Source organism: Podarcis pityusensis (assembly GCF_964106645.2).
Source record: "Podarcis pityusensis genome assembly, chromosome: 4".
Lineage (NCBI taxonomy): Eukaryota > Metazoa > Chordata > Lepidosauria > Squamata > Lacertidae > Podarcis > Podarcis pityusensis.
This window is the reverse complement of record NC_138027.1, coordinates 33,702,538-33,725,718: the sequence shown is the minus strand read 5'-3', so window position 1 is coordinate 33,725,718 and position 23,181 is coordinate 33,702,538. Positions and strand designations below refer to the sequence as shown.

The following is a 23,181-nucleotide window of genomic DNA, read 5'->3' as shown; positions in this document are numbered from 1 at the left end:
GACTTAGCCGTACTTGACTGCAAATGTTTGATTTTATCCATTATTACTGTGGAGCACTACTGACTCTCAACCTCTCTTCAGATATTTCCCCCCCTTGGAATTTCATATAAATGCAACGTGAAATGACTGTTTCAAATTTAATTATGATGCAAACAAAAAATCTGGATTTTCAGAAGAGTGGGGATTGTACAGCAAACACCCCCTCTAGTGTGCACTTACAAATACTGCTTCGTGGTTTCCACCCTCTTTTTTCTATTAGGCCAAGTCTTAGCTTCTTCTAGCTCTTTCTCTCAGGGAACTTGTGAAGAGCCTTGCTGCATTCAACCAAAAGTGCATCAAACCCAGCATCCTGTTTTCCATAAGTATGGCAGCCAACTAGGTGCTTCTGGGAAGCCTACAAGCAGCACATGAGGGAAAATGACCCGCTGCTGCTGCTGTTCTCCATCAAGATGTATTCAGAGGGATGCTGCCCCTGATTCTGATACCTCGGATTACAGACACTTCAGGTTACAGACTCCGCTAACCCAGAAATAGTACCTTGGGTTAAGAACTTTGCTCTAGGATGAGAACAGAAATCGCACAGCAGTGGCACAGCGGCAGCGGGAGGCCCCATTAGCTAAAGTGGTACCTCAGGTTAAGAACATTTTCAGGTTAAGAACAGACCTCCAAAACAAATTAAGTTCTTAACCTGAGGTACCACTGTATAGCCATCTTGACTAGCAGTTGACAGCCTTATCCTGCATGTATTTGTCTCTTTTAAATCTGCCTATATTGGTAGCCATCACAGCACCAAGGTAGCAAATCCCACGGTTTAACAATGTTATGTATCAGAAGAGCAGGAAGGTTGCATTACAGTCATACCTTGGGTTAAATATGCTTCGAGTTGAGCATGTTCGAGTTGTGCTCCTCGGCAACCCAGAAGTAATGGAGCACATTACTTCTGGGTTTCACCGCTTGCGCATGCGCAGACGCTCAAAATGACATCACGCACATGCGCAGAAGCGGCGAAAAGCGACACGCGCGTGTGCAGACGTGCCGTCGCTAGTTACGTTTACCTCTAGATGCGAACGGGGCTCCGGAACGGATCCCGTTCGTATCTAGAGGTACCACTGCATTTGACAAAGGAAAGACAGCATTGATTGAAGGGTCAAATAAACCCTTCCCAAATATCTCACTTGAAAGGATTACATCTCAAGAAATAGGATGGAGTTCGTGCCCTCTGCCAGTAGATCTGCACATGAGCAATAAAAAAAACTAGCAACTGGGTTCGTGAAAATACACACCACACAAATAGCTAGGAAGCAAATAATTCAACAAGATCTAAAGTTCAAGTCCTCCATGTTGATCTTCCGGGCATCTTCTCCTGCTGACTGAATGATGGAGGAGAAGGTGTGGAACCAGCCTAGATAGCCTTGGGGGCTGGGACCCATGGACTCTAGGTGTGACTGATTTCAGCTTCCTTTTTTCCTTCCTTTTAATAAAAAATGTTTGAAATGTTGTTACCATGCAGTGTCATGGGAAGAATACGATGTGCCACTGGGAATACGATGGTGGCTACAGCTATAGCTGCTTCACCCAGTACTATAAAGAAAAGCACTGAGGTTAAGATAACTGCAGCCACCACAAACCTCCTTCTTCTTCTCAATGCCTCTGGTTCCATCCCTGCCATACAGTTGTCTTTGCCATTTCCCACTCCCTTGCAACTGCTGTCCTGTTCTGTTTTGTTGCAGGTTATGGCTTTGTTGCTAGCACCTATGTGGCTTTTGACGGCGGTTGCATCCCTTTACCTTGGGCTACTGAGACCCACCCAAGCAGGTGCTTATTATGGGATCAAGCAGATGCCTCCCCAAGTGCCGCAGTACCAGCCCCTGGGGCAACAAGTACCTCACATGCCACTGGGCAAAGATGGTGTTCCAATGCAGCACATGGCCAAGGAGGGGCCACACTTGCCCTATGGGAAAGAATATGTGCCTCAGTACATCAAAGAAATCCCACAGATACCCATGCTTGGCAAGAAGGGGATTTCAAAGAAAGGAAAAGGTAACATTGGCAATACATGAGCTGTCCTTCTTTCTGCTCCTTCCTACTTCTGTTCTTAACCATCCCGCTGTCATCTAACAGAAAATATGCATATTTGTTTGTATAATAATAAGTGAACATAGTTATTTCTGGAGGGAGCTCTGTGGGGTTTCAGCGTGGCATGCCGAAAAGGTTTTTTAAATACTATATATAAATATAAATATTTCCAAGCAACCTAAGGCATGTATTTCTGCATTTTGATGAAGTTTCATACCTATTCCCCAAATATTCAGAATTTCCAAATTCATTACACACCCTTAGCTTAAGAGAGAGAACTCTTACTTGAAACATGGAAGAGGAAGGGAGCTAAGGCATGTACATCTGAAAGCAGGAGTCTTATATTTGGAATGCATTAAGCGAATAACACTGTGCCACTGAAAATGGTGGAGATAGCCGTTTAAAATATTCAATGTGGTTTTTAACTGTTAAAATGGTGGCGCTGTTTGAAGACCGTGGTTATCAAGCCATCTCGGTTGTGGTATCAGCAGCAAATCTGAGAGCCAGTGTGGTGTAGTGGTTAAGAGCGGTAGACTCATAATCTGGGGAACTGGGTTCGCGTCTCCGCTCCTCCACATGCAGCTGCTGGGTGACCTTGGGCTAGTCACACTTCTCTGAAGTCTCTCAGCCCCACTCACCTCACAGAGTGTTTGTTGTGGGGTAGGAAAGGAAAGGAGAATGTTAGCCGCTTTGAGACTCCTTTGGGTAGTGATAAAGTGGGATATCAAATCCAAATCCAGGCGAAAGCTTACTATATTAATTCCCCTTGAAGTACTTAGATGATTGGCCAGTCAACTGACATAATGGCTAATTGTCACTCCCTCTTTCTCTCTTGTACAGCAGAACTTCCATTAGCCAGTCTGAGAGGTGAGCAGGGTCCTCCTGGGGAGCCTGGACCAAGAGGCCCACCTGGACCACCAGGGATACCAGGACATGGAGTGCCGGGAGCCAAAGGAAAACCAGGTCCACAAGGATATCCAGGGATCGGCAAACCAGGCATGCCCGGAATGCCAGGAAAACCAGGAGCGATGGGGGCTCCAGGAGCAAGAGGAGAGATGGGGCCAAAGGGAGAGATTGGACCTATGGGCATTCCAGGGCCCCAAGGACAACCAGGACCTCATGGACTCCCTGGAATAGGAAAGCCAGGTGATAGAGGATTGCCAGGGCAGCCAGGAGGAAAGGGCGAGCCAGGGATGAAAGGGCAACCTGGAATGCAAGGCCCCCCAGGCCCAAAAGGAGATAAAGGTGTTGGGATTCCAGGATTGCCAGGGCTAAAAGGTCCACCTGGTTTACCTGGTCCTCCAGGTCCTGTTGGGCTTCCAGGGGTAGGCAAGCCAGGGATGGTTGGTTTCCCAGGCCCACATGGACCTGCAGGCAAACCAGGGCTTCCCGGAGAGCCAGGGCCTCGGGGGTTAGGTGGGGCTCCTGGAATTCAGGGTCCTCCTGGCCTTCCAGGTGTGGGGAAACCAGGCCAAGATGGAATTCCAGGGCAGCCAGGGTTTCCAGGTGGGAAAGGTGAGCAAGGCTTGCCAGGCTTACCTGGACCTCCTGGCATGCCTGGGATTGGGAAGCCAGGTTTCCCTGGGCCTAAAGGTGAGCGTGGCATGGGCGGTATTCCAGGACCACTTGGGCCTAAGGGTGAAAAGGGGCACATGGGCCCACCTGGTATGGGTGGGCCACCAGGAGAACCAGGCCAACCAGGATTGCCAGGGTTAATGGGGCCCTCGGGTGCTATGGGGTTTCAAGGGCCTAAAGGAGAAGCTGGAGCTGTTGGCCCTCAAGGACCAATTGGTCCAAAAGGTGAAGTTGGTTTACAGGGTTTCCCAGGGAAGCCTGGTTTTCCAGGAGAAGTGGGGTCTCCAGGCCTAAGAGGCTTACCTGGCCCAATCGGACCAAAAGGGGAAGCTGGTCACAAAGGCTTGCCAGGTCTGCCTGGTACTCATGGGCCCATGGGTCCCAAAGGAGAGCCTGGGATCCCAGGGGCTCAAGGCCTCCAAGGCCCTTCTGGAATCCCAGGCATCGCAGGACCCAGTGGCCCAATTGGGCCTCCCGGGCTTCCCGGGGTGAAGGGTGAACGAGGCCTACCAGGCCAGCCAGGATTTCCAGGAGCAGGGAAACCTGGAATTGCGGGGATGCAAGGCCCACCTGGGAAGCCTGGGTCCATTGGTGCTCCTGGCCAGCCGGGCCTCCAGGGACCTCCAGGGCCTCCTGGCCCACCAGGCCCTCCAGTCATAATACAACCCACACCGCCAGCTATGGGACAATATTTGCCTGAGGTGGGTCCAGGCCTTGATGGAGCAAAGACGCCCTACGGCTACAAGAAAATCAAAAACGGCGCCGCTTCCTACGAGATGCCAGCTTTCACAGCTGAGCTCACCACACCTTTCCCACGGGTTGGAGTTCCTGTGGTGTTTGACAAGCTCCTCTACAATGGCAGGCAGAACTATAACCCACAGACTGGCATCTTCACCTGCGAGATCCCAGGGATTTACTACTTTGCCTACCACGTTCACTGTAAAGGGGGGAATGTTTGGGTGGCTTTGTTCAAGAACAACGAGCCCCTGATGTACACGTACGATGAGTACAAGAAAGGCTTCCTGGACCAAGCTTCTGGGAGTGCCGTCGTTCAGCTGACGCTAGGTGACAGAGTTTATATCCAGATGCCATCCGAACAAGCAGCAGGACTCTATGCCGGGCAATATGTCCATTCATCTTTTTCAGGATATTTATTGTATCCCATGTAAACCAAAACACTCGGACAGAACAAAAACTGCCCCCTGCCCCCCGTTCTCCAAATCTATACCATTGAAAGGTGCATTTAATGACTTTTATTTTGTTTTATTTTTTTGGACCAACATGTACAATCATTCAAATAAAATTACAACTTCAAACATTATTTACAGCTTGTTATAGAGAAAAGTGGTAGCCAACCCAGTGGGGATCTGTTTGCTGCTGTACACTGAACATGTCAACATTTGCCTTGGATAATACCTATGTCAGGGTTCACATCAGGTGCTCATGTGATGCGCTTTTACTGTTTGCTTACCTGAAACATTCAGCTAAAGGAGGATTTGGGGAAGAAAAAGAAACAGTGGTGCTGATTTTAGAGTACTGTACAGCAACAGTAGTGCTGGTCACATCCACATCAAGGAAGGAATTCAGTGGAGCAATAAGTTGAAGTCCCTCAGCAATGTACTAGTTGCATTAGTATAAGAGTGTTTAAAATGTACGATGCGGATGTGAACTAGAGTAAGGTGTAGAATCCTGCAATGTAAATTAAGCTTCTCCTTCCCATAGTCTTTTCTTGCTGTGCAGGACTCTTCCAACTCGTACCTGCAAAGAATGACAGAAAATAACCGCTTTTGGTGTTAGCTAAGCAAGGAAATGACCCCAAGTCCTCAGAAATCCAAGGAAAACTTTCCCAGTTCTTTTTTCCAGTGAGCAGTGGGTCATTTCACCAGCAACTGGGGTACTTTCAAAGGCATTTATCTAGATCTATAAGTACTGGAAAACAATGACTTTTTAGATAAAACTTTCAGTCCAGGTGAATGTATCTGTTATGTGAAGACAAGTGAAGGTGAGGACAGAACAGGTTTGTGGTTGCTAGATAATCCCTGCTGCCTCACAGATCAGCCAACAGACCTCTGGAAATAGGTATATGGAATAGTGAACATGTAACAAAGGCAAGGTTGTGACACCTGAGTCATGGGTGCTGAAAGATATATCTCAAACAAGCACCAATGGATGGACCGAGAGTTGAGCACTTCTAGGTTGCTTTGATTTCATTCGGTGAAAGCTACATACTGTACATGCTTAGCACCAAAGCACATTTGACACAGAGTCACATATTCCCATCCACCCATCTGCAGTTTACACACACACACACACACACACACACACACACACACACACTGCAGCCAAAGAGGCTGCAAAAATAAAAGACTCCTGTAGGAGGGAGGAGAGCAGCTTTTTAACTTTCTCCTCTCTTGACAGTTTTCTAGCTAAAAGCAGCCCCCTTTCCCAACCACCTTTTCTCCATAGGAAAAGCTGCATGGGAACGATTTTCAGTGGAGTTATCTTCAGAGGGGAAAGAGTTTACAGTGACTCCACTCTCTCCCTACTGGTCTTCCAGTTCTGGATTGCAACCTCTACTGCTTCATTGAGGAGGAAGTTACATGAACTCCATGTCATGTCTAGTTTGGCCACTCCTGCACCCAGTGAAATCAAAAGCAACATTAACAAGCTTAAATTTGGCTGAATTATGCCCTCCCCCCATCTTGTTTGCCTCTTTGTTTGGGACTCAATAGTTTTCTTTGGAATGAGCTGAGAACTGAAGTTGCCTCTTCATTGGTCCACGTCTATCTTCACTTAATAAATGGTGGATAAGCTAGCTAGCAATGGTTCAGGATAGCACAGCAGCTTCTGTTTTGCCAGTCGTCTCCTGAAAGGGCCTCCTTGCATGGAGGTCACGTCATGTGGCTATTGACCCCTTCCCAATCCTTTGAATATATGCTTAATTCCTCATTGCAAACGCTTGCCCCTGAGAACATGTAGGCTGCAGATTCTTAAGAATGTGAAAGCAGCAGTATGCTGTGGCCGCAATCCAGCAGAGAGTTAGACCTGCTTAAATCCATTGGCCTTGAGCAAAATGTGTGCATGTGCCAAAGGTAGCTCAAACTAGTGACAACCACGAAGACTGACTTTCTGGTAGAGAAGAGGAAAGGAGGAGGCCTGAATTCATCCCTGCTTCCTTCCTGATAAACATTGGATCAGTGCTATCACCAAACAGCTGAACAGGACTGTGTGGAGGCAGAGAAGGGGCAGGAGGTTCAGGGAAAGAAGTGCATGTGCAAGGCTGGCCCTAACCCAACAACTGGGTTTCAACTGGGATTCAAGAGATGCTGGGCTACTCTGGAGACCTCTCAAAGGGCAACAGAGTTTACCCCTCCAGAACCTTGTGGTATGTCTACAGCAGGAGTCTGCACCCCCTAAGATTTTCCTAACTGCAACCTCTTTTCCTTACCGCAGTATTTATATAGAGGGGGAGGTTGGCTCTCTGCCACATCCACGTGATGTGGCAAATGTAAACTTTGCCAAGCGCAACAATGCAGCACTCACGTGGGCCCAAGGTTTCTCATACGGATCTGGGTCTAGAAACCTTCTGCAACAGGTATATGACCCCCTAGCATGGAGCAGCATCAATGAATTTTAAGCGCTCTAACCCTTTGATGGATTGTGTCCTCTCTCTTCAACAACGGTGCTAACGTCACAGTGAAAAAGGATGCTTTTCGAAGCTGCACATCACTTTTGTTACATTAGTTTAAACGAGGTTACGTCATTTCTTCACGTAAGCGGAAGCCTCTGGGTGAAATTCAACGTCGTGCCCTTCTGAGTGTTGCGTCTGCCCAAGCGTTTCAACTTGCCAGATGGAACAATCCTTTCTCTTCTCCTGCTGTGTGCTGTTCTGGGGTTCTCCTGACACCACCATCCCAAGCCAGTGTCCAGGGTGGGGGTATGTGGGGGATGAGGGGGAAGAAGCCCTGTTGCACAAGCAGAAGTCCTTACACTTGACTTCCACTGAAGGGGCTCGTTTGCTGAATCCTCCCAACCATGTTTAACTGAAAGAAGCCTCTTTCATGTGCAACGAGTATGGACTCAAACTAGCACTTCCATTATTATTATGATTTTTAAAATACTGTCATTAATTTTCAATTTTTATATCACACATACAACATAACTCAGCCATTCCATTATTTAAACACAGATGCAGCATATCTTTTAGCACAAAACTGCAATAACGGAGACATGAAAATGAGAAGTTTTATAGAATGCTGAGATGATAGGAAGCTTCTAAACTGGGGTATCTTGGGGCCCGTTGCTAGGCTATAGGTATGGAAGAGATGAAAATAGCAAATAAATTTGTATTTAATTTTTTTGTACTGATTGTAAAAGATCTTATTAAATACCTTTTTGAAATGTTTCAGCATATTTATTTCTTGTCATTCCACGAAAAGCAAGAACAATGGCATTTGTTGGGAATTATAATGATTTTGGGAGGGAAAGTGTGGCGGGTCATGATGAGTTATGTGTTGCACCCATTCTGTGATTTGTAAAAAGGATCCTAGGGTTGCACTTACCTGTACTTAGCCACTTACCTGGAAGTAAGCCACACGGAACTAAGTGGGAATAACTTCTCAGCAGGCATGTATAGGATTCAGATTGAATTGTGGAGCGATTTGAAAGTGCTGTTGTGTGTATGCTTTCTGCATCCCATCAGTCATATTTTTTGCATCATGTGTGCCTGTCTAAGCAATATTGATGCACAACTGGATGTACTTAATTTTCAAAAGAGGACAACAAATCCATGTGTGGCATTTCAGTATCTTTATTATAACAAAAATAGGTCTCTGTATTCACATTGATAGTTTCATTTTAAACAAATAGTAACAACAGACCACAAAATTTGGGTCAACAGACAACAAAGTTGAAAAGCCATGAATATTTTCATTTATCAAGATACGAATTTACACACATACGCACACATACATACATACTTAAAGTATAAAACAATGCCAACATTTTAAATGGTAAGAAAGCTAAGGTGGCTTTGGGGGACAGAAAAGACAAGCATTTAAGGTCTACAGTGACGTAACACTAGCTGATTTTCACTACAAAATACATTTCTTGCGACAGTGATATCTGCTGCTTGATATTAAGAATTCTAACAATAGTATACCAGAATCAAATACTGAAGAGTTCAAGAGTGCAAATCTGAGCCGTCATTTTTTCCATTCTCATATTCCAGTTCTCCCTTAAATTATTAAACCAACTGAGAGAAATGAAACTGCTTTCAAGAATGGAACCAATGACCTCGATATAGAACCTGGAAAAGCCAAAGTACTTAAAGGACTGGGATTAGTTAACCCAAAACATGGTGTTTGGGATGTGGTGCTGTTAGACTGCACACTAATGCTACATTTTAATCACTTAAAGTATGTGTTGAAATACTATTCTAGAAGGGTGAGGCCGGGGGTGGGGATAAAGGAAGCCTTCTCAAGTGTTGTTGTAGGAATGAAAATAATGCCAGGGTCACAAGTGAACATCACATTCGAGCACTGTTGTACAATCCACAGGGCTGGCATTTGTACCTGGCAAGCTTGGGCAGCAGCCAGGATCCCGGGAGCCTCTCAGGGTCCACCACTGATGCCTGCCTCTGAGGGGGGCTCTTTTCCTCTCAGCTCAGCTCTCTGAACCTGGCTGCCTAGCTGCCATATAAATATCCCACCATTCCCCCTGCATATCATTGCTCCAGAACATTGTGGGAAATTAAAATGGCAGCTCTTCTCAGCCACTCAGTACTGCCTAGAATGCCACTCTGACTGGCTGCTGTCATGGACTGGTCAGCTTGCCAAGGCCCACCAATAGGGGAAGGCATTTCTCAAACCTGGAGAAATCACACAACAGTTATGAGACTAAAACAGAGGGGTGTGGCAGAGGAAACTGTGACCTTACACCACAAATAAGTATATTTTTTAAGAGACAAATCAAAGTAGTCATCTATCAACTTGCAGTTTTACCAAGGTAATAAATGAATGTCAACTTTTAAATGAATAAATGGGCTCATTTATACCTTTTCAAAATGGCTATACAGTACAATTGTTCATTTGTTATTTAAAAAATTCACTTTTTACAGGTGGGAATAACTGTGTTAGGTACAAGTCAGCAAGGATTCAGAGATATATGTATTTAGATCATATTCTGTACCTTTTTTTCCTACCAGCTGCCAGGAGTCATACAGAAATCACATAATGGTATGAATTATTATTTTTTTCCAGAGAAAAGTAATCGGTATGCCAAGGCATATAAGTACGTTGCCACATAGGCCAGTTCTTATGCACAAAATCAGAATCGTAAGCCATGCATGTATATAAACAATGGTAATGAGAGGTGGGGGAGCATCTTAAACAAACACAGCAATTGCAAAATTATTATTAGTTTTATAGAAGAATATCAAGCAGAGACCTTAAATGCTTTCAGAAAAGTGCTCTAATTAATGAGAAAACCAGGTGGGAGGAGGGTTTAAAACTGAAACCAAATACACCCATAAACTTAGGATCATCTTCCTTGGGAAGAATCATTGTGATCTTTGGTATAGATAATTTGAGAGAGCACACTTGCATTTGAGAGCAAAAGGGCATTGAGTGGATCCAATTGAAGATTTAGCAAGTGCGCGCGCGCGCACACACACAAAAATTACATAGGCACTTATTACCCACTTAGCTTTCCTGAATATGGCCCTGTTCCCAAATTTCTATTATCAGACCATATTGAACTGATTTGCTCCTAGAAAAAGGTACAGGGCTAATCAGCTCTAGATTTCCCACCAGTACAGTGCTTACACCTCTGACAACAGCCCAATATGCCAAAAGGTAAGGAGATGAAGCACTGGCTATCACTTTGTCTCCACGTAAAGAAAAGGATTCACTCATTATTAGTAATAATACTTTGTGTTGCAATGCTTTTATCTTGCAATGTTTGCGTGAACCCTAGACATTTAATGGATGAACAATGCAAAGAAGAGAGAAAATGGAGGCATATGCAATAACACCTGCAAGCATTGTGAACTGGGTTTGTCTTTACCCCTTTGGCAAGGCCCCTGGATCTGGAAAACAGATCAGAAATTGACAGGTGAAGCTTTCCCCCTCCCCAGTGCTGAGTTGCAGCTGCCTGATGGCCAGCCCTACCATACTAATCAACAGGCGGGACTCGAATCAGGCAGCTGAATACATGCAGCACTTATGAAGGGAAGACCACAATTTGTTGGGTTTCTTCCTTCCTGCTTTGAAGCTGTTAAGCGAATAGACAGCCCCATCAAGGGGGGAAACCTACAAGTCGGGTTTTCTTCATTCACACACATCTCTCTGAAATTTTCAGGTAGACTTTGGCTAAAACTATGAAGCTGAAATCACCAACAATGTGCATTGTTTAAAAGAACATCTCAGCTATTAAGAGTTCTTACCCTTTTAGGGAGAGACTTCAGCTTTATGTTTAAAAAATGAACAGTGCAAGTAATAGAAAGCAGAAAGGGTGTCTCACAGTTGCTCAACCAATCTAAACATTAACAACACAAAAAGGATGCATAAGCCCTCAACATTTCTTAGCCTTCAGATTGCATGCACTACCAACATAAATTATTGTTTATGGCTTCATGTAGGATTCTAAACCACTGACTGTTTGGAACAAAAATCTTCAGTTCTGGAATTGTTCAGAAGAAGATTCACCAGTGGCCACCAATTCAGCCACTTCAAACTTTCACAGACATTTTAATTAATTCATGTAGAAACACACAAGTTTCCTATTACAAGATGTTGAGGTTTTAGAGCAGAGCAACTGCTTTAGCTTCAGCAATAATGCAATTATTTTAAAAACTCAACTACTCTCAAACCACTTTTTAACAGTACCAGTGAGAAGACTCAGACCATCAAAATCAAACTTTCCATGTTACTTATTATTAGGAACAGAGTTGTGAGTGGGCCATTATATTTACTGTCCCTATCACACCTGTGTCGCCTTAACCCATAATTCTCCTTGGAAAGGCCAACGTTTGTATCCATCCAAGATGGATTAAGTAGCATAAATGACTTCTAGCGTTTCTGCCATCCTGGAGCTGGATGAAGATTCATTCATGGACCTCTCTTTTAACACCTCTCTTTTTCACTCACAAATTTGACAGAGGGCTTTGTATATGCCCCACTTCCAAAACCTAGACCTCTGAAAGTCTACGATGGTGCTAAGTGATCACATGAGGACAAAGCAAATTGGGGGTGGGCGTGGAAAGAAGAACATGAAGAAAAAGAAACCAGCAACTGAAAACTCCATGTTGTATCATTTTTATAGATCTCCAACACTATTCGTGAAAGGCTGCGTTTCTTCCATTATTCAATAAATCCACACATGTCAATTAACTCTGGTGGTTGCTTGCTGGTCAAGTACCAACAAGGCAGAGGCATCCTTCAGCGTTTTCAACACTTGGGAGTTATGCACAACGTGTCTTCTTCAATCCTCTTCTTAAATAACTTGGCAGCTATCTTATTAAAAAATAAGAATCCAAATAAAAAATAAGTCCACGTCCCACTCCAGATCAGTCTGGTGGTGAATAGTGATTATTCTTCCATATTTATTTTTCTGTGAGATTGACCACAATGCTGCGGTCCACAAGTTCCTTCAGAAACCTTTGTTCAGCAGAAATATCATGGTATTCATTCTGTGCAAAACAAAAATAACACAGAATTTTGTAATCTTTTTAAAAAAAGTGAAAAGGGGGTATCTGTATCTTAATCCCGGGGCCCTATCAGGGGAACATTATGCACCCTAAATCTCACTGAAATAAATGGGATTCTAACCAAGGGTCCTTGATTTTTAACTGGACTCGGTAGCCAAGTCAAAAATGATGGTGCCACTTCCCTGAACTTGCTTGCTAGTCTTGCCACTGCACAGCTAATGTGCTTCAGGTGCTTCTGAGCAAGGAAATGGGAAACCTGAACAACTGCTCAGCCAAGTAAGCTCCTTACCTCCCTTTCATGCCCACCTCTGCAGCTCCAAGGGAGGAAGGCTGGGGCTTGTTATGCTTGCAAGGGGGTCAGCAAAAATGGTGGAAGATTGTCCCTAAGTGACAATTTAAGAAAGCCCCTTTATTAAATTGCAAATTTAACAGAGAAAGCTTTCTCAGGTAAAGTGCTGCAGACCACCATCCAGTTCCCTTAGGTTAGTTGACAGCCTTTTCAAATGAGGGTCCCTGCCAGAAAAGCATACAGCTGGTGGTTTGTCTGTAAGCAGGACAAGGTATGAGCCTAGGTTTGGACGACATGTTAAGCCAAACCTTGGCTTAGTCCGCAGCAGCAGGACTAGAGCAGGAGCAAAGGGATCCCAATCTCCTCTCCAGGAAGCCACAGATCCATGCTAAGCCATGTTTCACTTTGCATTATGCACCAACTGAGCCCAAACATGGATTAGAAATACAGGGTTAAAGCCAATGGTGGCTTTACGCTAGTGGAAAGCATTTCCACTCACGCAAGATGGAGCAATCCATTGCAGCCCCTTGAAACCCAAACATCCTACAACTGGGTTGGGGTGTTGAAACAATACGTACAGAGGACTGAAGTAAATGGAAGGCGTTCTATATTGCAAAATTAATGAATGTTAGAATGATGTTGGAATGAAGCTAGGTGGTTTAAGCAGTAATGCCATAAAGGTGTATGTAAAAAAGGATTGATAACAGATGAAAATTTAAAGTTATAGTATACTAAGTTAAAGGATTATGAGAAAACAAAGAGGGAAAGAAATTGCTGACTTAACTAATTGAACTGGAATACAAAAAAGGTATGAGGAGGTCAGGGAAACAAGGATATGAATGTAAGCTATGGAAAGATTGATCTATTTTTCTTTTTTTTTCTTTTTAAGTGTCTTTTATTCTTTTATTCTGTATTTTGTATTTTTCTTGTATTTTTACTTCTTGTTTTTGTGTAATTCTTTTTTCTGAAATTCCAATAAATATCATTTAAAAAAAAAGTAAATGGAAGGCATTCTGTGAAAATCAGGCACCCTCTCTTTCTGCTAGCACCAACCCACTATTTGATAGAATCCAGTCAAAATTAAAATAAAATGGAATAAACAAAATATGCATGCTAAGAAGGAAGTAGTACCTTACCTGGATCATCAGAGACATGGTGTCATGACCATAGTAGTGCAAAGAACTGTTTCGGTCCTCAAAGTTGTACCTGAAGCCTGCCAGGTGAACTTCACTGCATATATGAAATGCAAAAGCAATGGCAATTAACCCCGTGGTGGGATGCTTGGGTTTCTAAAAAAGCAAAACAAAGCACAAAAATACAAGCTGCATAAAACCAAAAGCATTTTATCTACAAACACACTCATCACACGAACACAATGTATTAGTGTTTGGCAGTGCTATTTTTCTAGAAAAAGAGGTGCCAGAACTCACCATGAACGCCAACTTTTTAATGGCTATGGTGTCCATCTGAGAGGTGCCAGAACTGAGTTCTGGTCTGGCGAGTTCTGGCTAAAAAACAGCCCTGGTGTTTGGTTACTTATTAAGGAGAAAGAAATGTTTTGCCTAAATTAAAAACTTCAGAGAACTAAAAGCCAGACTCAAAATACTTTGCAGCCTATACTTTGCAAACCAGGGACTCAGCTACACTGGCAAAGAAAAAACATCAGATGGCGCTGTGGAGTTCTGTGTTTGCTAACCTGATTTCTCATACAAAGTTTGCAACACATTTAACTGAAACACTGCTTTGATATGTCTAGATCCAGCCCAGGATTATACCATTATTAGGAGCATCTAATATTAGGAACCTCTCGAATTTCACAAAACAGCAAGCAAGCTTTTAGGTTCCCCAGAAATCACCTTCCGGCTGGATATTAAACAAAAGAACAAAAGGGTCTGCTTGGCCATCTAGTATAAAGGAGGAGTCCTGGAGAACTCAGATGCTTGCTCACTACTTTATGACATCGGAATTGATCCTAATTAAGGTATTACCCTATTGTGGGTTTATGTGTCTTCTTTCTATAGCACAGGCTTCCTGTGGCATTGGCTGTGTTACAGAGTTCGTCACAGGAAACTCCAAAGCCAAATGATATTTCAAGGTGCTTGTGCATCATCATCATCATCATCTGGTTTGATATTAGCCCTAATCAGTCATTCTAAAAAATCTTGAAATACAGCACAGAAGGAAGGAAAACAAACATGCTGACTTCTATTTGTACAGGCTCACCATGTGACTTAGGGTTTATACAGCCTCCAACTCATGTAGAATGGCAGGGACAGTAATAGTTCTCCTGAAATGAGCAGTGTGAAATAATACTTACCACGTGTCTGGAGAACTTTGTAGGCAAGTGGAGCAGTTCATAGGCTGTTTTCCTGGTAATGGCGGGATCAAGGATTCTGATCTGGTGGGATTTATATATCATTTGTGTTGCTGGTTTTTTCCAGAAGGCATTTGTTCTCTGTGGAACAAAGAGCTTGCATTTAGCATTTTAAAACTGTACCCCTGTTACAACCAGGCAAGTCACATTACTGGAAGGGAAATTATCTCGACGAGGTCACACATCACTGAGAGGGGAGAGGTAAGGGAAAGAAACCACACACTGCCTCACCCTGAAAGAAGCCGCCCCAGTTCTAAATACTCAGTCACCTTGAGTTCCTGAATGCATTCTGATAATTAATGTGTCATGGGGCAACATATATGGGAAAAGGAAATGACTGAATAACGAATTTCCTAAATGTGAAAACAATAAGATGATAATTCTTTTTCATGGCTAGATAACAAGAAAACTGTATAACAGAACTGGCAAGAAATTTAAAACATTGTGCTGGGAATTTGTGGGAGAACCGCAGAGCTTTTCAGAATAGATGGTGTCAAGGTCAAGAGGAGTCACTGAAAGACAGCCTTTCCTTTCCTATTACAACATAATTCACATATTTTTTGCACCTTCTTAAAAGCTATATATCTGGCTAAACTATATATAAGCGATTACAACAACCTTTCAGATCCTAAGAAAAAATGCAACACAATTCGTTTATTTTTTCCACTTCGAGGAATGAACTGATCAGAGCTTCAGTGAATATACTGATTAGCAGCTTGATGAAAAGCTAATACCTGTAGCTTCATCTGCCTGCTGACTTTGATGCAGAGTAGATTCTATTTATTAGTCAGATCTACGGTTTCTGGTAATGTCCCTTTGCCCAGAGACTGGAGGGGTTGGGAAAAGGGGTTTCCATTTTCAAAGAAGCGCTACATTTTGACACACAGTCAGGCCTCATGTTTTGATTACAGACAGCGGCGTAGGGTGGGTTGTCAGCACCCGGGGCAAGGCAAGTAATTTGCGCCCCCTAACCCGGGGCAAGGCAAGTAATTTGCGCCCCCTAACCCGGGGCAAGGCAAGTAATTTGCGCCCCCTAACCCCTAACCTGCCGCCGCTGCCAGCTTCTTCTTGCTGCTGCCTGGGCTGGTCTGGTGTGGTTCTCTCCCGCGCTCAGCGCTGCGCTGGGCGGCCACTGCACTGTCCCTCCCCCAGATAGTCCCTCGCTCTCTCTCCGCACCGCACGCCTGGCACCCACCCCCTCCACAGTGGGCGGCTCCCCAGCGGCTTGGATCGGATTCGCACAGCCAGCACTGCAGTGAGAGAGAGTGAGTGAGCGAGGTAGGGGCAGAGAGCTGCGAGTGCAAGCGCCCCCCCCAGATGTTGCGCCCGGTGCGGCCGGCCCCCCCTGCACCCCTCACGCTACGCCACTGATTACAGATGAGGATTTTGATCACTGCCATTTTTAAGTGAGCATGTGGGTGAGGAACAAATATACAAGGAATGCAAGTATTTTCTGAGAATGGAAACAATTGGACAAGGACAGAACAAGAACACCTTAACTCTGCCAAACTCAAAGACGAGAGGCAGACTCCTATAGCATGGTGCCGTTCTAGACAATGGGCACAGATTGAAGGCGTATAGATGAAGGTTTTGTTCCAGCATTATGCCGTTGGGAAGGGGAAGAGAGAGCACTCTTGTGCTTGAGTCCTGCTTGCTGGTTTCCTACAAACATATGGGACTAGATGGTACATTGGCTTGATCCAACAGGCTGTTCTTATGTTTGTTGTGGTCTTTTCAGTGCTAGGTGAAGACATTTTTAAATCACCCAGGCCTTTGAAACATGTGTTGTAAAACAAAGCCTAGCCCTTTATTGTTTATAGTAGGTGTTAAATAAACCTTTATATTCCTGCTCTTTTAGTGGAGTTTTAAGCTGAGCTATAGTTTTATTTGGTCTCTGTGAGCAAAAGTTATATAATATTTTGAATTTGTTGTTGTTTTAATTAATGCATTTTGTATTTTTTTTAAAAAAATGTATGAGAGCTTTATATTTTATTTTGTAAGGGAATTTTACTGATGAGAAGCCATGTACATTTCATTATCAACATCATTTTCAACATATTAACAAATAAAATAAAACTGGCTTACTATTAAACGCTGGCCACTTAGCAGATCCCAAAGCCATTTTAAGTCATGGGTCTTGAACACAACAAGAACCGCAGTTGTGTTAGGGTCATAGTGAATTGGATCTGAAAAACTAGACTCTGGATAAAAGAGCCGGAATGTTGTCTTTCTTCCAACGTCTTCTTCATAGCCTACAACAGGTCCATTATTCATTCTGTTGAAGAACATAAGAAAAAAATGGTTCTACAAAAATAAATCCCATTTTTCTGCAATACAGCTTCATGCCTACACAGATGCCCGGCTTCTGCCATGCTACCTGCCGCTAAGACACATATGCCTATCCCCACACAAAACAGATCACACATCCACACACCTAAAACAGGCAAAACTAGGATGAAAAACAAGAGTCAAATCACCAGAGGCCGCTACCCCCAAGCTTATCAGGCAGGGCCCTTTCCAAAGAATTTTAGAGGGAGACCAGAAGACAAAGCATTGGCCTCTAGCTGCCCATCCCTCTTCTGTCCCTATGGAGAACATTTCTGGGCACACCTTGGCACAGTGGCATTCTAGGGAAAGGAAGGGAAGAGGGCAGGGTGGGTGGAAACCTCCACTTCTCTTTCTAGGCCAGCACTGATGAAAATAAGGCCACTTCTTTTACTATAACCCCCCCCCCCAACACCATTTAAAAAAAAATTGGGTCGGGGCTGCCACAGTGTTAACAGGAGCAACGTTGGGCAATGTAACAATACTCCTGTCTATATAAGGAAGTTAAAGAAGAAGAGATCTATAAAGAAGAGACGGTTTAGTGAAATCACTTATAGCCTCTCTAGACTTTTCATTGCCAATATGCAAATCAGCCTTGAGCAAACATTTCTATTGCTGAACAAACAGTTCAAGAGTAAAGTGTACATTCTCTTTAATGAGAAGCAAGTTATTGAGGAAGCTCACTGGGTTCTGAGAGATTACAAAGCCCGGGCTGGCTGCTGCTGGTGGAACAGAGAAACCAGCTGTCAAGGAATAATAAACCCTTCAACACCTTCTCATATACTGTATTTCTATTCTTGTCCCTATGCTTCCTTCCTATATAAAAAAAGGTAAAGGTACCCCTGCCCGTACGGGCCAGTCGTGACCGACTCTAGGGTTGTGTGCTCATCTCACTCAAGAGGCCGGGAGCCGGCGCCGTCCGAAGACACTTCCGGGTCACGTGGCCAGCGTGACGAAGCTGCACTGGTGAGCCAGCACCAGCGCAGCACACGGAAATGCCGTTTACCTTCCCGCTATAAAGCGGTACCTATTTATCCAATTGCACTTAGGGGTGCTTTCGAACTGCTAGGTGGGCAGGAGCTGGGACCAAACGACGGGAGCTCACCCCGCCGCGGGGATTCGAACCGCCGACCATACGATCGGCAAGTCCTAGGCACTGAGGTTTTACCCACAGCGCCACCCGCGTCCTTCCTATATGTATAACTTCAAATATTGCCTCCCACCCACCCCACCCAAAAAGTTGAAAATTATAGGATTTGTACCAAAAGAGAAGCTGGCTATTTTTTTAAATACTAGCACCCAAGACTGATGACAGTGGCCTTTAATTCATAGAATCATAGAATCATAGCGTTGGAAGAGACCACAAGGGCCATCGAGTCCAACCCCCTGCCAAGCAGGAAACACCATCAGAGCACTCCTGACATATGGTTGTCAAGCCTCTGCTTAAAGACCTCCAAAGAAGGAGACTCCACCACACTCCTTGGCAGCAAATTCCACTGTCAAACAGCTCTTACTGTCAGGAAGTTCTTCCTAATGTTTAGGTGGAATCTTCTTTCTTGTAGTTTGGATCCACTGCTCCGTGTCCGCTTCTCTGGAGCAGCAGAAAACAACCTTTCTCCCTCCTCTATGTGACATCCTTTTATATATTTGAACATGGCTATCATATCACCCCTTAACCTCCTCTTCTCCAGGCTAAACATGCCCAGCTCCCTTAGCCGTTCCTCATAAGGCATCGTTTCCAGGCCTTTCACCATTTTGGTTGCCCTCCTCTGGACACGTTCCAGTTTGTCAGTGTCCTTCTTGAACTGTGGTGCCCAGAAATGAACACAGTACTCCAGGTGAGGTCTGACCAGAGCAGAATACAGTGGCACTATTACTTCCCTTGATCTAGATGCTATACTCCTATTGATGCAGCCCAGAATTGCATTGGCTTCTTTAGCTGCCGTGTCACACTGTTGGCTCATGTAAAGTTTGTGGTCAACCAAGACTCCTAGATCCTTTTCACATGTACTGCTCTCAACCCAGGTGTCACCCATCTTGTATTTGTGCCTCTCATTTTTTTTGCCCAAGTGCAATACTTTACATTTCTCCCTGTTAAAATTCATCTTGTTTGTTTTGGCCCAGTTTTCTAATCTGTCAAGGTCGTTTTGAAGTGTGATCCTGCCCTCTGGGGTGTTAGCCACCCCTCCCAGTTTGGTGTCATCTGCAAATTTGATCAGGATGCCCTTGAGTCCATCATCCAAGTCGTTGATAAAGATTTTGAATAAGACCGGGCCCAAGACAGAACCCTGTGGCACCCCACTAGTCACTCTTCTCCAGGATGAAGAGGAACCATTGATGAGCACCCTTTGGGTTCGGTCAGTCAGCCAGTTACAAATCCACTGAGTGGTCGCATAGTCAAGACCGCATTTTACCAGCTTCTTTACAAGAATATCATGGGGCACCTTGTCAAATGCCTTGCTGAAATCAAGGTAGGCTACATCCACTGCGTTCCCTTCATCTACCAGGCTTGTAATTCTGTCAAAAAACGAGATCAGGTTAGGCTGACATGACTTATTTTTCAGAATTCCATGCTGACTATTGGTGATCACAGCATTCCTTTCTAGGTGCTCACAGACTGTTTGCTTAATGATCTGCTCCAGAATCTTCCCTGGTATTGATGTCAGACTGACTGGGCGGTAATTATTTGGGTCCTCTCTTTTCCCCTTTTTGAAAATAGGGACAACATTTGCCCTCCTCCAGTCTGCCGGGACTGTTCTCCAGGAATTCTCAAAGATGACAGCCAGTGGTTCTGAGATCACATCTCCCAGTTCTTTTAATACTCTTGGATGCAGTTCATCTGGCCCTGGAGACTTGAATACATCTAAACTAGCCAAGTATTCTTGTACTATCTCCTTAGTCAAAATAAAAAAAATTCTTCCAGTAGCACCTTTAAGACCAACTAAGTTAGTTCTTGGTATGAGCTTTCGTGTGCTTGCACACGAAAGCTCATACCAAGAACTAACTTAGTTGGTCTTAAAGGTGCTACTGGAAGAATTTTTTTTATTTTGACTATGGCAGACCAACACGGCTACCTATCTGTAACTATCTCCTTAGTTATTCTGGGCTGGGTTTCCTCTGCTGAATCATTTGCTCCAAATTCTTCAGGTCGGGCATTGTTTTCTTTATCGGAGAAGACTGAGGCAAAGAAGGCATTGAGGAGTTCAGCCCTTTCTGTGTCCCCTGTTTGCATTTCACCATCTTCTCCTCTGAGTGACCCCACTGTATCTTTGTTCTTCCTTTTGCTACGAACATAGCCATAAAAGCCTTTTTTGTTGCTTTTAACCTCTCTAGCAAGCCTGAGTTCATTCTGTGCTTTAGCTTTTCTGACTTTGTGTCTACACGTGCTGGCTATTTGTTTGAATTCCTCTTTGGTGGTTTCCCCCCTTTTCCATTTTTTGTACACATCCTTTTTAAATCTTAACTCAGTTAAAAGTTCTTTAGATAGCCACCCTGGCTTCTTTAGGCACCTTCCATGTTTCCGTCTCATTGGTATTGCCTGATGTTGTGCTTTTACTATCTCCCTCTTAACAAACTCCCAGCCATCATGAACTCCCTTTCCTTTTAGTATTACTGTCCATGGGATCTCACCCAGCACTTCCCTAAGTTTTATGAAGTCGGCTTTCTTAAAGTCAAGAAATTGAGTCCTAGTATGCTTGGCTGCTCCTTTCCGCTGTATAGTAAACTTCAGAAGAGCATGATCACTCGCGCCTAATGATCCTTCCACTTCTACCCCACTAACCAGGTCATCAACATTGGTTAGGACCAGATCTAAAATGGCTGTTCCTCTTGTTGCTTCTCCCACTTTCTGGACAATGAAGTTGTCTGCAAGGCCAGTGAGGAATCTGTTTGACCTTATGCTCTTGGCTGAGTTTGACATCCAACAAATATCCGGATAATTGAAGTCCCCCATTACTACTATCTCCCTTCCTTTTGCATGCTTGGCCATCTGTTCCAGGAAGGCATCATCTATGTCCTCCGTTTGGCTTGGGGATCTATAGTAAACTCCCACAATGAGGTCACTGTTATTCTTCTCTCCCTTAATTTTGACCCAAATGCTCTCACTTTGGCTTTGAGGTTCTAAATCTTGGATCTCTTCACAGGTATACACATCCCTGACATATAACGCCACTCCTCCTCCTTTCTTGTCTGGTCTGTTTCTCTGAAATAGATTGTATCCCTCCATTATTACATTCCAATCGTGGGACTTATCCCACCAGGTTTCAGTGATGCCTATTATGTCATATTTAGTTTGCTGTACCAAGAGCTCAAGCTCATCTTGTTTATTTCCCATGCTTTGCGCATTAGTGTACAGACATTGAAGTCCATTAATCATTCCCCCGTGTCTCTTATTTAAGGATTTTTTCCTCCCACCACTAGGTCTGTGTGCTGTTTGCTCCATTTGGTCTATGACATTTGGATGATCATCTTCATCAATTGATAGACTCCTACCTTCAGGAGCACTGTCTCCCTCCCCCACATTACTCAGTTTAAAGCCCTCCTGATGAGGTTTCTGAGATTTTTGGCAAAAACATTCCTCCCAACCATTGTGAGGTGCAGCCCATCGCTTGCCAGAAGTCCATCTTCAAGAAACTGCAGTCCGTGATCTAAGAATCCAAACCGTTCCTGTTTACACCATTTGCGAAGCTAGCTGTTCACTTCCACTATTTTTCCCTCTCTCCCTGGGCCACGTCGTTCAACTGGGAGGACAGATGAGATGACAATTTGTGCATTTAATTGCTTAAATTTCCTGCCCAGAGCCTCGTAGTCTCTTTTGATCTTCTGGAGGCTATTGCTTACAGTGTCATTGGTTCTCACATGAACCAAGAGGAAGGGGTATTTGTCAGTGGGTTTTATGATTCCTTGCAGTCGTTCAGTTACATCTTGGATCTTAGCCCCAGGGAGACAGCACACTTCCCGAGACATCTTGTCAGGCCCACAGATCACTGCTTCTGTTCCCCTCAGTAGGGAATCCCCTATCACCACTACACGCCTCCTCTTAGGTTTGGTCGGGGTTCTTCCGTGAGCTGTCCGTTCCAAGGTCGCCTGCACATTCCCTGAGGACTGACTTTGCTGCTCGTCTTCATATACCTGATCGACTGTAATGAGGGAGAGATCTTCAAATGGAGTCTGCTCTTCGTCTTCCATGCTAGGGGAGAGGACCTCAAAGCAATTTTGTATTTCTAAACAATCAGAGCGAACCCTGGGCCTCCTACTTCTTTCAAAAGGGAAAAGTCATGGTAGCCACTATTTTGCAGAACAAAAGATTCATATAAGGAAAATGATGCTGAACAATAGAAATACTTACTAAAACTTATTAATTAATGCAAAAAATCCATTTACCTGATTACCACATCATAAGAATCAATTGTCTCCCCCAGACTCTTGTTTCGAAGCACCCCTCCATTGCCAACAACAACACATTTTTTACAGGATGGGCTGCGGGAACAAAGAGATTGTGATCAATCCAAGTTTTGTGGAGAAAATGCTTTTATTGGGGAGGGTTAATTTACCCCACCTCACAACATAATTAGCACAAACATTTAAACTCTGAGACAATTTGACAATGAAAGTGGATAGCCAACCACTTGAGGAAAAAAGAATAGGGAATATAACCAAATGATTGGAGGAATTAAGTAGAAGGGGGGATTTTAGGACCGGCCAGCCCTCCTGGTAGTTTTCTGCTCCTGACTGCAGCTTCTGAAGCTTCTTTTCAGGTTTTCCTCTTTTTAAAAAAGTAAGAGAATCCAGGTCTTGTATTGCTCTTGGACTCACAGTAGGGTCCTGTCCAGACGC

General features: G+C 44.1%; 2 protein-coding genes across 9 annotated transcripts in view; one reads left to right on the top strand and one right to left on the bottom strand.

Moving 5' to 3' along the window:
- Nucleotides 1-4,972, top strand: part of COL8A1 (collagen type VIII alpha 1 chain) — a 94,942-nt gene extending 89,970 nt beyond the window's left edge. For 6 of the 7 annotated variants that reach the window (XM_081002688.1, XM_081002691.1, XM_081002689.1 and 3 more), the window contains 2 exons: nt 1,731-2,040; nt 2,917-4,972. In XM_081002688.1, the coding sequence (XP_080858814.1) occupies nt 1,734-2,040; nt 2,917-4,820 (2,211 nt within the window). In that variant the 5' untranslated portion in view covers nt 1,731-1,733 and the 3' untranslated portion in view covers nt 4,821-4,972. The remainder of the gene's footprint in view (nt 1-1,730; nt 2,041-2,916) is intronic. The other variant, XM_081002694.1, reaches the window with a different exon arrangement.
- Nucleotides 4,973-9,071: 4,099 nt separating this feature from the next.
- The window catches only part of ST3GAL6 (ST3 beta-galactoside alpha-2,3-sialyltransferase 6), a 51,321-nt gene continuing 37,211 nt past the window's right edge, over nt 9,072-23,181 (bottom strand). For both annotated transcript variants that reach the window (XM_081002763.1, XM_081002764.1), the window contains exons 6-10: nt 22,729-22,828; nt 17,107-17,296; nt 14,965-15,102; nt 13,784-13,936; nt 9,072-12,340 (exon numbers count right to left, since the gene is read on the bottom strand). In XM_081002763.1, coding sequence (XP_080858889.1) covers nt 12,254-12,340; nt 13,784-13,936; nt 14,965-15,102; nt 17,107-17,296; nt 22,729-22,828 — 668 coding nt within the window. In that variant the 3' untranslated portion in view covers nt 9,072-12,253. The remainder of the gene's footprint in view (nt 12,341-13,783; nt 13,937-14,964; nt 15,103-17,106; nt 17,297-22,728; nt 22,829-23,181) is intronic.